The 12996-nt window shown below is 43.7% G+C and overlaps 1 protein-coding gene across 1 annotated transcript in view; it reads right to left on the reverse strand.

Annotated features, from left to right (window-relative positions):
* The window catches only part of LOC116049642 (glutamate receptor ionotropic, NMDA 2D), a 51722-nt gene that overhangs the window by 22515 nt on the left and 16211 nt on the right, over positions 1-12996 (reverse strand). Inside the window, exons 2-6 of the mRNA XM_031299482.2 lie at positions 11432-11771; positions 10883-11089; positions 9562-9828; positions 6095-6423; positions 4819-4933 (exon numbers count right to left, since the gene is read on the reverse strand). Coding sequence (XP_031155342.2) covers positions 4819-4933; positions 6095-6423; positions 9562-9828; positions 10883-11089; positions 11432-11719 — 1206 coding nt within the window. The 5' untranslated portion in view covers positions 11720-11771. The remainder of the gene's footprint in view (positions 1-4818; positions 4934-6094; positions 6424-9561; positions 9829-10882; positions 11090-11431; positions 11772-12996) is intronic.

Raw genomic sequence — 12996 nt, forward strand, 5'->3', positions numbered from 1 at the left:
TAATTGAAGGGCTACAAGTTTTCTTAAACAAATGTGTTTTGCATACATACAAGGCACAGATACAGGTGGAGTTGGTTATTATGCCAGACCAGAACAGAAACATAATTATGTTTATATGTAGGCTTGAAGTAGAGTGTTTTATATTATGATTTAATAAAATTAGGACAAAAACAAAAACACGTTTGAACACTGTATCACATATTATTAAGTGAAATTTAGTAAAGCTACAGAATAAAGCTATAAAATAAGGGCAATGTTTTACTGTGAAGGAGCCACTCCAAATTAAATTTTAAAGTGTTCATATTATGCTCATTTTCAGGTTCATAAATGTATTTAGAGGTTGTACCAGAATAGGTTTATGTGGTTTAATTTTTAAAAAACACCATATTTTGTTGTACTGCACATTGCTGCACAATGCTGCATCTTTTCTTTTCACCCTGTGTGTTGAGCTCTCTGTTTTAGCTACAGAGTGAGACATCTCACTTCTGTACCATCTTTGTTGGGAGTCGCACATGTGCAGTAAGTACAGCTAGCTTGTCAGTTGCAGAGCATGAGGGAGTGCCATGCTAGCAACTAGGCGAGCATTAGAACGTGTGTTACAAAGTGACGCACGTTCTTCACGGAAGTAAAGGCTGGACTACAATAGAGCTGTTTGGAGCAGTTTGTGAACAGTGTTTTCTCTGGAAGATGGTAAGTCCCTTTGGGGTGGACTTAAGGCTTTTTCACTTTGTAAACCTATAATGTGCACAAAATGATATATAACACAATAAAGGAAAGGGGAAAAGCCAAAAAGCACAATATGAGCACTTTATATAATTGTTCTTTAGATAGAATAAATAATTTTATAATGACAACAATACCATAACCTTATACATTCACTTAGCCACACACAGAGCGGGTAAACACCACAACATTAACACCTAATTATACAGTCTCATACATGTACAAATGCATTGCAATAAACATTGCATTAGGCTTCAATCTATACTCGCTTGCAAGATACAGATGGGAAAATACATTGCACAACACAGTATCACAAACTATTGCCACAAAATGACAGCGATGAATGAACATTTCCCTGTCAGTCTCAATACAAACTGACTATAATAAGCTTCATAAAGGCTGTATTTACAGCAGGACTATGGTACCGGTTTGAATTATATTGTACAGGTATTATACAAGTTATTGTGCCCTTTTTTTTTAGAACACCAGGCCCTAAATATTCATTGTTTTGTGGGTTGGGAGCAATTACCTGAAACGTTTGTGCATGTGCAAAGGCTACACTGATTGATAGGGTTACAGTGTTTATCCAGATTTGTTTGTACTAGTCATTTAGTTTGGTGTCAAATCAAACATTGCCATATAATTACACATAATGGCTTTGGGTAGGATGAAAGCAAGTAACTCACAGATGCTTGCACAAACAGTGGGCTTTATTGAGGGCGCTATGGTGACAGAAGGGTTGTGGCAAGCAGAAATATAGTAGCCTGGAACCTGAACTTAAGTTTTATTCTGACTTGGTTTGATTGGAGCATTTTTACACATTAAAAAACACACATGTGCAGAGAGCAGACTCATGCCTACAGATGTCAATTCAGTATGATTCTTAAAACCTGTTTAGGGATGATGTTGTGAGACCACATTGTTCTGTGTCCACTGTTGACCTGGAAATGTCTGTCAAGCATCCCTTTGACTGTATCATATTGTTGTCCCCTTCTCTTTGCATTGTTTATATGCTCTCTAGATGTGTTGGATGCTGGTACCTGGCATATTCAGACTGTTGAAAGCAGCACAAGGCAGAACCACACCCAAGAAGATTATGTGCTTTTTTTGAGAACCTTCTTCTTGCAGAATCACTTGACACATCTTGTGATCACCTGATAAAAGTCTCATCATGACGATGAAGTGTAACTGAGGCGACATACACAAAAGAAAGCGCACATACATACTGTACATTCATGCACCCACATACAGAAATACATGAAGATATACAGTCAACACACTCACACATATATAAAAATAAATTCACAAAAGAATGAGAGTGCTTATGCAGGCCAGTAGAGTAACGTAAAGTTTGGCAGCTGCAATCAGCCAAAGTCTGTGTAATGCAAGCGCTGGCAGGGAGAAGAGGAGGAGGTGGCAACAATGACAGTATTTCGACTGCACTTCAACCACAGCTCTGCAACAGACATTCAATCAAAACACACTCAAGGAACACAGACAGAAAACAGATAGAGCTTACAGGACAACACACTACTCTCTATCAGACAAATACCCTGAAAAATGCACACACATACATCAGAAAAATACCACTTCAGACTCTTCAAATTGCTGGAATATTTCAGAGGCATACAAAGTATTTTGGTTTGAAGCAAAAGTTTGAGGGTTGGGAACCACTTTAAAAGAAGTTTAAGTTACAGTAATATCCCTGAACATCTCGCTCTGTGTGCTGTATCTGTAGCTGAAACAAGCCATGCTAATGCTGGACAACCTTCAGTACTAGTCTGCAGTGTTCTTAGCTGGGTGCTCCCGGGCTCTAGGTAATGGTGCAGTCATTGTAAAGAGAACATTAAATATTCAGGGGGAGCCAACAGCGTGGATGTGCATAATAGGCAGATACAGGCGTCTTATCCTCATTGTGTTCGTGTGTGTACAATAGGGTTTATGCAAGAAGGGTGTAAGCATGTGTGTGTAAGCATACAGTACGTGCCCTCATTTGTGTGCACACACATGGATGTCTGTGTGTAAGTTCTAAGCATGTGTGTGTGTGTGTGTGTGTCTGTGTGTGTGCATGTGGGTGGGTTTTGTACCCTGGGTTTGCACAGAGTCGAAGGACCAGCGCAGGAGCTTCTAATTGAAAGGGATTTGAGAGATATGGCAGGAGTCAGCATGTTACTACACGCTGAGACTGGACTCTGGTGGGCTGTTAAAACCAGCAGGAGGCTGAGAACCACCAATGTGTGTATTTATGCCTGTGTGTAAGCTTGTGTGGGTGCATCAGTATTTGTATTAGTGCAGCATTTGTGATTATGTGCAGAGTGTATGTTCTGAGAGTACTGTGTGTCTTTATGCATATACAGTGTGGTGTTGAGGTGCTTGCTTGTGTGTAGTTGAGAAAATGAGCATCGCTCTCTCTTCCGACACAGACATGGGTAAAATCCCGGCGCATTAAAGGGAAAATATCTCCAACAGGTGACAAGGCTTCGTATTAAGGATTTCCGAAAAAACCCACAGCTTTATAGAATATGCATGACACGCCAGGGCTACTGGTGCTTTTGACGTGCATACAGTTATGTAGACAAGACACTCAAACACAAAAAACAATGGTGAGGCTACAACCAGATGTTAATGACACGCAGAAATCTTCAGCACTATTGAAAATCAGCATTTCATTTGTATTTATCTGAAAACACAGGCAGCAAACAAGAACAAAACAGCAACTATTGATCAGAGCATCAGAGCATTGCTTTGAGCAAAATGACTATGAATGAAATGTATGAGTGGATGTGTATGACTGGAGGACTGCAACTAATGATTATTTTATTGATTAAAGGATAGGTTACATTTTTTTAAGTCTGTCTAAATACTCTCTCATACCCATGTGTACATTCAAAGACTAAAGAATTATTCCTCTCTGTAATGGCAATGAAGTGTCTCTTCTTAGTGCGACTCCAATAATGTAAGAGATGGGGAACAGAATCCACAGTCCTCTTTCTATCTAGAAATACTCCAACAGTCTAAGTGAGTCAAATAAAAAGTCGTTTCGTACAAAATGCCCTTTTTGTGTTACAGTTCCTCAGCTGCATCTCACTGTCCAGGGAATCACAAAGAGGGAATTTCAACCTAAAGAGACTGATAATTTAGAGGTCAACCTCTTGATTTGGATAGCTCTGACTGCTAAATGCCTCATATTAGCTTCACTTTAACTTTAAAAAGCATTTTTGCACAAAACTAGGAATGAGGATTTCGTCCTCCACCACCTGAATCACACTAGGATGCTATATATATAACCAGTAAGGATAGGAGGGAAGATTTGAGCAACCAATATGTCTTTAAAGTTACATATGGACATGCACATATTGTATTAAGACTTGAAAACATGTTAATCTATCCTTTAATCTTGTAAGGTTGTTTTTTTTTTAATTAACTGATCCATTACAGTTTCCAGAGGCCATGGTGATGAAAACCCCAAAATATTCAAATTACAACAATATAAATTTGAAAAGCATTTTGATTATTAGATTTTAGTGTGCGTGTGTGTGCGTGTGCGTGTGTGTGCGTGCGTGCGCGCATGCATTTGAGGCATTGTGTGAGAGTGCTTTAACCAGGAAACAGCAGTGACAGAGAGACAGCAGAAACTGAACGGGCACAGTAGGAGCACACAAAGCACGGTCAAATGGTCAGCAGCCAACTTCTGTCCTCTGCCTCGGGCACCGATAGCCATAGTGAACTTTACATGAACATTCACCAATGCGACCTGACTATTCTCACTGTTAGGTTTATATTCTTGTTTCAGATGCCAATGCAGCACGGATCTGCTCCTCTAGCTCACACAGAGAGATTATGACTCAAGAACCAATCAGCTCAAAACCTGCTCCGGGTTCAACTGCATGCGCTTTTGTCCTTGCAGTTGTTCACAGAGGACAAAATTACAGTTTCTCATGAATCCCAAGAATTAAACAGCTTATGTAGAAAACAAAATACCGTAATATTCAATCAAGTGTATCGTGTGATTCAACAGAACGCATGCCCTTTTCTCTTCTGAAGTGAGACCCAGACCATATGATTAGACATAAAGAACTGATGTCATGTCCTTACATCTTCCCATCCACGTCCAGGTGTCCAGGAAATTACATCCAGGAAGGGGTTGGACAAGTAACCGTCAGTATTGAAGGAATAGTCTCGACGACCAAGTGTGATGTTGCCAAAATACCTGCATGGTGATGGATGGAGACAAAAGGAGAAGTAAGCAAATGACAGAAAACACATATTAGTAAATTAACTAATTATGTTCTTGGAGGAGAAAGTACAAATCATAAGGCTGCTTATGGTGCAACTGTAAGCCTACCCTATTCTCTTCCCACTTGAAACTAAATCACAGCACCTTTATAGTGAGGGCTTGTCTGTTGATCAAATCTACAGACAAATGATCAGACACACAGTATTGTCAGGATCTTTGAAGTCAAACAACTGCTGCTCTCTGCATCGGCTGTGCGCTCTATAGTTTGTCTGATAATCACACAGGACAGACGTTCTTATTATCTCCTCATGTCATCTTGCTGGCTTCAAAACAAAAAACCTGAAAGCTCATTTTTGCATGAGGAAGCCTCATATGGAAGAGCAGCTTGTAGTTACAGACATTGAACAGCAGGCTGCACTGCAAAAATAATTTAATAAAAGGAAAACATCTTCCTCCTCTGTTGTTGGACATAGTTTTTTAAACAAAGAAGAAAGAGGCCATTAATCATTTCTCTTTAATTACTGCACTGTTTGTGCTGTGCTTCATTTACAAAAAGGAGTGTAAATAAAGTTACTAATTATTTGTTTTGCTCATCACACAGACCAAACCTAGAGTAGTATCTCTATACAATATCATGTGAGCAAGAATGATTGGCATTAAAAACAAACCAAGATGAAAACCAGCACCACTTGGGCTACCTGTTAGAGTGTGCTGCTGCCTGTTTGCACAGCCTACGAGGAATATATTAAAGCTGGCTCATTAATATACATGAGACATGGTCCGCTTGCTACAGATGCTGGGGTAATTTTGCCAACTCACAACTACACGCACCAACAACATCTATTTTGCATGGATGATAGCCAGCTCCAAATTCAGATATCCCCTCTGTGCCTGCTCTCTGACACTGAATGTACCAACTCCACCCATATACCTTCCAGCTCATTCTGGCGCCGAAACCAACTCGTTTCATAGAATGCACCTGATCCTGTCTCTATTTCCTTTTCTCTCTTTTTCATATATTTTGTCTGGAGCCTGCCAACTGCCTTGTGTTCCCCTCCATCCTTACATTTCTCCTCCTTCCCTCCTCACATTCTCCCTTTAGAATTTTTCTCTTTCCTCTTATCTCCCCCTCACCTCATCCTGCCCCGCAGTTTCTGGGTCTGATTGGCATCCGTCATGCAGTTGGTGACAAAGTTTGGCACACCCGTGGTTCCATAATCCTTGCGCATTGCAACTGCCCCATGAGTCAGCACAGTCACACCCAGAGCAATCCTCCGGCTAGGTTCATCCCTCCAGCCCTGGGGCCGCACGGCAAACAGAGCCCGGGGCAGGCTCTCCGAGCTTAAACCTGAAAGAGCTGGCCCCACAGCAAACCACATGTGCGAGGCTCCAGCCTGACCGGCGGCCCAGGCAGCTCTGAAGACCAGCTCAGCCTCCTCCTGGGAGCAGTACAGCAAACGCACCTGGAGGACAGTAGGAAGGCAGGGAGGGAACAGGGACGAGGGGAGACACACACACATACACGCTAGTGAGATAAGGAGGGGACAGGGGAGACATGGAGAGAGACAGAGGGTGGAAGAAGTAAGGGGAGAAAGATAGAGCTGGAGCAGAGGTGCAACTGAACGGGGGGGGGGGGGGGGGCTGCATGTGATGCATGCTAACCAGGAGGTGCAGGAGGCATCAGAGGTCAGTGCTTAATGAGCTTGAGCATGATGAAACAAGTTACACTTATGAATAATGAAACAGAAGTAAAACAAGAAAGGGCAAATGAAAAAATGAAACAACTGTAAGTGGTAGAGCAGAGAGATAGAGAGGTAGAGGAAATCAAGGGAGTGTGTGTGTGTGTGTGTGTGTGTGTGTGTGTGTGTGTGGGTGGGGGGGGGGGGGGGAAAGACAAAACAAACCTGAGGGAAAACAAAGGGGAAGAGGTTAAACACTGACATATGTTATTAAAAGCAGGGTGGAGAAAAGACCTGGAGACAACAGGAGATGGTGGGGGGGTAAAATGAGCAGATGGAGGGAAGTAATCAGAATCGGGAAAACAGAAAAGTCACTCCATGGAGAACGGAAAGGAGGAGGTGGGATAGTGAAGAAAAGCCAAGGATGACATAGTTTAGTGAAATCAGGGCCTGGAGAGATAAGAGATATTTGCAAAAGACAGGAAAAGGGGGGGGGGGGGGGGATTGAGTGTGGCTGTGGAGAAGGAGAAAAGAAAACATTAAAGAAAGAAAGGAATTGTAAAAAGACAGAGCAGTGACAGTGGATGAGCTCTCTGCTGAAAGTGCTGAGGTAAGGAGGGAGAGGGGACCAAAAGAGGGTTTTAAGGGGTTAGAGGGGAAATGGTGAAAGAAGGAAGGCATTGACAAGAGGAAGATGGAGCTGAGTGGAAGACGAAAAGGGGGGGAGGGGGTTAAATGCTGACAAATACCTAAGATAAAAAAAGAGTGAGAGCATTTAAAATAGAAGAAGTACATAAAAAAATGGCATTGTGAAGAAAAGAGACAAAGTGGAATCAAAGGACAAAAAAAAGAGGAAGACAACTATTTGGAAGGGGGGGGCGGAGTCAGGGAAACAGACTGAAAGCACATTTTGAGAATTGCACCTTCATTGAATTTTGAACTGTAATGGCTTGGCAAAACAATCCTGCCTGTATGCCAATAAACCTCCAGGCAGGGAATGAGAGTGACAGAGGGGGAAGAGGAAGGAGGGAAGGAAGTAGAAAGAGGGCAACAGACAGAGAGGGAGACTAAATTAAGGAGGGAAGGAGATAATCAGCGTTATAAGCAGACACACACAATATCTGAAGACGAGAAGTGGAGAAAGAGAGGCACATACAACAGTGAGAGAGAGCAGAAGAAATACTGACAAGGCAGAAGCTGGAAGAGGAATGGAACAAAAGATAGGCAGTGAGAGATTTGAGCAGAAATTGACCCAGAGACCTGCATCAGGCCATCTACAATGTAGAGGAAATTACCATATATGTGGCAGAGAGAGAGAGAGACAAAGAGAGAGAGAGAGAGAGAGAGAGAGAGAGATGCAGACATACACAGCATCACTAAGCAATCACAAGCATGTATTAGCCCTGCAGTAGTAAAAAGCTAAAAGAAGGGGGTTTGTTGTGAAAACTAAGAGGGTTAAAAAAGCAAGCACTGCGTATAGGCAACCCACTGCAGGCAGTATGTTATATTAAAAATGACACTAGCAGAGTGGAGTCTAAGGAACCCAGTACAAACACACACACTTACAGTCACAAACACAAACACACACAGTCACACGCACACACACGCAGAGCTGCAGTGGCCATGCTGGGACATTAGCGATGACATTGAGACCCAGACTAAACCAAGACAACAGAGACCAGAGTCTGTGGCCAGTAAGACATGCAGCAAAAGGGATGGACTGAAGGAATGAAAGATAGCCATACCGTGATGGAGGTGAACAGGAAGGCAGCAGAGGAGAGTGAGCTTGTCTCCAGGCAAAAAAACACGGGAGGGGAGGCAGAGGGGGGAGGAGGGAGTGGAGTAAGCGTAAGAACACGGAGATGAGTGAAAAATTGAACAGGAGGATCATAGGGTCAAAGAGGAGTTTTAAGGGAGGATGAAAGGGTAAAAAAAAGATAAAGGAAGTGTGCAGAAAAAGAGGAGCACGGGAAGTGAGAATGGAAGTTTGAAAGAAGTAAGGAAAGGAAGGGAAGAACGAGCAAGGCAGTGGTGTAGGAGAGGGAGCAGGCATAGAGTATGAAGGAATGACACTAGAGGTACAAGCCAAAACCACGAGTCATTCTGGTCATTAAGGAATCAACGTCAATTTGAAATGTAGGGTGAGTTTTTGTTTCACCATTGAAATATCAAAGAAAAGATTGATTCTGTTAACAACTTTATATAGATATACATAGAGAGAAGGTAACTAAAATGAAGTTAAATAACGATAGAGAGTGATTATATAGTAATTAAGAAGAAGGAAGATATTAAGTTAAAATGGAATTGTGAATTAGATAAGGTGATGTTCAGGTAAAAAGTCTCAGAGGTGAGAGTTTCCAAAGATACTAAATTTAGGGGTAAATGTGTATAAAATAATGCACAAGACATCTCAAATATTTCCATTAAATGGAAGGGTGCAGCCATGAATATTTCACTCTGTGTAAACATCATTTACAGTATAAATGAAGAGCTGGAACAAGCTTATACAGAATATATACTGTATGTGATGACTGACGGACAGTTTGGAACAAGTTGTTTATTCAACTTTAAAGCCACTTAAGTAGAAACAAGGGAAAAAATGGTATGTTAAGTGGCTAACTTCTTTAGCACCTTTCACATAACTCTTCGTACAATGCCACACAACAACCAGCGAGCAAATCAGACTGACTTGTGGTTTTCGTTGTAACGTTGAACTCTTTATGCTTGGCAGATGGGAGGGGAAGAGAAGAACAGAGGGATAGGGGAGAGAGGGGAGAGAGAGATGTGGAGGGACAGAGGGAGAGACGAAGAAGGAAGGAAAAAGCTGGGAAGCCACCTGTCAGAAAGGGGGCCCCCAATGATTCTCGCAGCACTTCCTCCCCTTTCCTCCCCCCTTTCCCCCCTCCCTCCCCCCTGTCTCACCTGCGCCTCGTTCTCCTTTAGCAGCCTGCGCGCGCGTGCCCCCCCAGGGTCGTCGGTCACGTTCAGGATCACCACACTCTTCTTCTCCCAGCCGATGAACGAGCCGTCGGTCAGGCCCTCCACCACCGACAGAAAATCCTGATAGCCATGGTGACGCGTGGACACCACGGAAAAGGATGTCCAATCGTACTCCTCCAGCACCTCAAAGATGACCTCCAGTTGGAGGGCAGTAGAGGAGCTGAACTGGAGAAATATGGAACCTGATTCCTGATTTGGGAAAGAAAGCAGCAGATTTGGTTTAAAATATCACTATAAAATCCATCTTCTGTTGTACTGTATCTAAAATGCAGCTAGGATACAGTGAGTAAGTAACAGACAGCATTTTCACTACAAAGAACTACAACTCTCTGGACTCCTCCATCTTTATGCACAACATCAAGGCATCACGGGGCTTGAAGTTTTTTTGGAGCAGCAGCACTCGTGCAGCCGCAGTACTAAAACAGCTAGCACGAATTCTCCTATGACGTCCAGAAGGGAGTGTTTCTAAAAAGTCTGTTCAGGGGATGGGAGGGGATGAGGACTAGGTGAGGGTACATCTTCAAAGGAAGTTCATCAAAGTGCTACAATTTAATTCCTCAAGAGTAAATGGTTAAAGCGTTATTTGTAAGCACAAATGCAACGCCTTTTGTTTCATTTTTTTCCCCTTGTTTGGTGGTGAAGATCATGTGACATTAGTTTGTCTGATGCGTACACACTTGCACACAAATGCACAGTACACACACATACACACTTATTCCCTCGTACACACACCCATGTCTGCTAATTGCCTCCCTCCCAGGAACATCAGAGGCAGAGCGACAGCCCCAGTTGGTGCCATTTACAGATCAAACAACGCAGAGTTTCAGCAGATCAGCAACCCTGACCTTCAACTTCCCCTCCGTCCCACCGGCACTTGCCCAAACCTTTTCTTCACAGAGAGGATGTGCGACATTGTGACATTGTAAGTTGTTATGGCAATATAAGCAGCTCTCCCTTTATACTCCATTCATAGAGCTGTCAATCCATACTGCTTCAGTATACAGCACACACCTGATTAATATTGCTCCACTCGCATTTGGAGCTACACAATCACACTTCTGGGACATCTGCCCTCTTGTATTCCTCTGATTCTCTCCTCTCTCTCACACACATGCACACACATGCACACACACACACACACACACACACACACACACACACACACACACACACACACACACGCACAAGCTGCAAACACTTCCTCTTCACTCTCCCACCCCAATCCCAACCTCCCTCCTCCTACCTGTGGCATCCTCCCCAGCCCCGCTCCCCCTCCTACAGCCACTATGGGCAGTCCTGTTTGCGCAGAGACAAACTCCAGCATGGGGGCCAAAGGACCCCAGGCAGTGCGAGGGGGCCTCTCCTCTTCATAAACCAGACCCTGCAGGGGCCGCGCCGCCAGCAGCTCACACAGCTGGGACAGCACCGTTTTAGGACTACTGTCATTCACCTGCGAGATGATAGAAGCAATGAAGAAAGGAGGAACAAAGATAGAGAGGGATAAAGACAGGGAGACAAATAGAGTTGACCAACTAGGGCAGTGTGTCTTGACTTTGTGCTATTCATATGGAAAGTGTCTGTAGTATGCATGACATGTCTGGCTAACAATACAAACTGTGGTCAAAGAGCAGAGCCAGACAGCCGCTCATTCAGCAGGGCCCACATAACGGCAGCAGTGTGCTGCTCATTCAGCTCAAATAATGGGAGTGAGTATGAATAATGGATGGTCATTGTTATTCCCTTCCTTCAAGTAAGGCTGGATGAGCAGTAGGTAGAGGAGACAGTGTCCAACCTGTAGCCAGATGACGTTAGCAGAGCCCCACTGGGTGATCACACTCTCCCTCAGTGAGGTGTGTACCCGGCCAAAGCCGGGGTAGAACACCCTTCCCCCAGGCCCCGCCACCGCCGCCTCAGCCTGCACCGTAGCACCGGCGTGGATCACAGCGATGTTTAAGTTCATCATGGCCCCTGCATCACGCTCCCGCGGACCGGACCGGAGCAGGAGGTTGGGGGAGGCGTCCACCAGACCTGCCCACTCTGCCAGGACCAATAGGAGAGAGAGAGTAGGTATGGCGACCATGGCAACCTGCCGAGGGGGGGAGGCAAATATATATTGCACGAAGAGAGGGTGCCTGAAAGAAAGAGAGACAGCAAAGAGTAGAAGAGAGAAGAAGAAGGTGGAGAAGAAGCAGGGGAAGAAGAGATCAAGTTAGACTCAGGTGTTTTTGTTTTCTATAAGGTCCAGTACAGAGCACAGCAAATCAACAAAAGGAGAAGAAGCAAGAAAGAAAAAAATAAGGTGTAGACAGAGAGAGTGAAAAGGAGGAAGAGAGAAAGACAGAAACTGATCAGAGATTGCATACAGGCAAGATGGAGTAATGAATTCTGAATCCAATCATGGGGTAATAAAAGTTAGCTTTGGCTGGAGAAAATGCTGGACGAGGAATACGGAATGCAGAGGGGGAAAAAAACAATAGAGGGAAGGAAAAGAAAGCAAGACAGAGAGAAGATGAAATGGGTGCTATTTAGGCTGCAGGCTGAGAAGGAACAATATAAGGAAAAATAGAAACTGGCCGTTAGAGGGAAGGCGAGTGAGAGGGAGAGAGAGTTAATAGCAGACAGAGACAAAGATGGGGGCGGAGGTGGTTATTGTGCTGCATGAATGATAACAACAATTAAGATCACTGTAAACACACTCACCCTCACACAGCTGCATCCGCGCACAGACACATGCATGTAAGCGTTTGAATATACACACGCACTCACAAGATAAATGCATAGCTACACTATGCCTGTAGAGCAGCTTAATGATAGAGAGATATGAGGGTTAATGCAGTGCGCGCAATATATACACACAAACAACCACACGGAAAGATAATGACTACCTGGGAGATAGCAGGGTTAATATGTGAGCCGCACACACACACAAAAACACACTACATAATTTTCAATTTACTTCTGGTGCCCTCCTTCCCTTTCTCCATTTCCTTCTCACTTTCTCCCTGCTCCCTCTCGTGCTCTGTCTTTTCATATTCCCCATCCTCCCTATTTTCATGGCTTCAGGTACCAAACACTATTGCGTTGATTAACAGGGGCCTGCTTACATAATATTCTCCCTAAAGTCACTCTCCCTCTCTGCGCCTCTATTTCCCCTCTCCTTCTCTCTATGTTTTTCACTCTGTCTTCATCCGACTCTCCTCTCTTTGTCACAGTCTGCCAATTCTCTGACCCTGATCAGTCTTTTGGATAGAAAAAAAGCGGGTGGAGAAGAAAAAGTAACTGGAGGCATGAGAGAAAGGGAGCAAAGAAGGGAGGAAGCTGTGAAATGAGTAGAATAGAAAGATACTGTAAATACAG

This window comes from Sander lucioperca, chromosome 10 (genome assembly GCF_008315115.2).
Source record: "Sander lucioperca isolate FBNREF2018 chromosome 10, SLUC_FBN_1.2, whole genome shotgun sequence".
Taxonomy (NCBI): Eukaryota; Metazoa; Chordata; class Actinopteri; order Perciformes; family Percidae; genus Sander; species Sander lucioperca.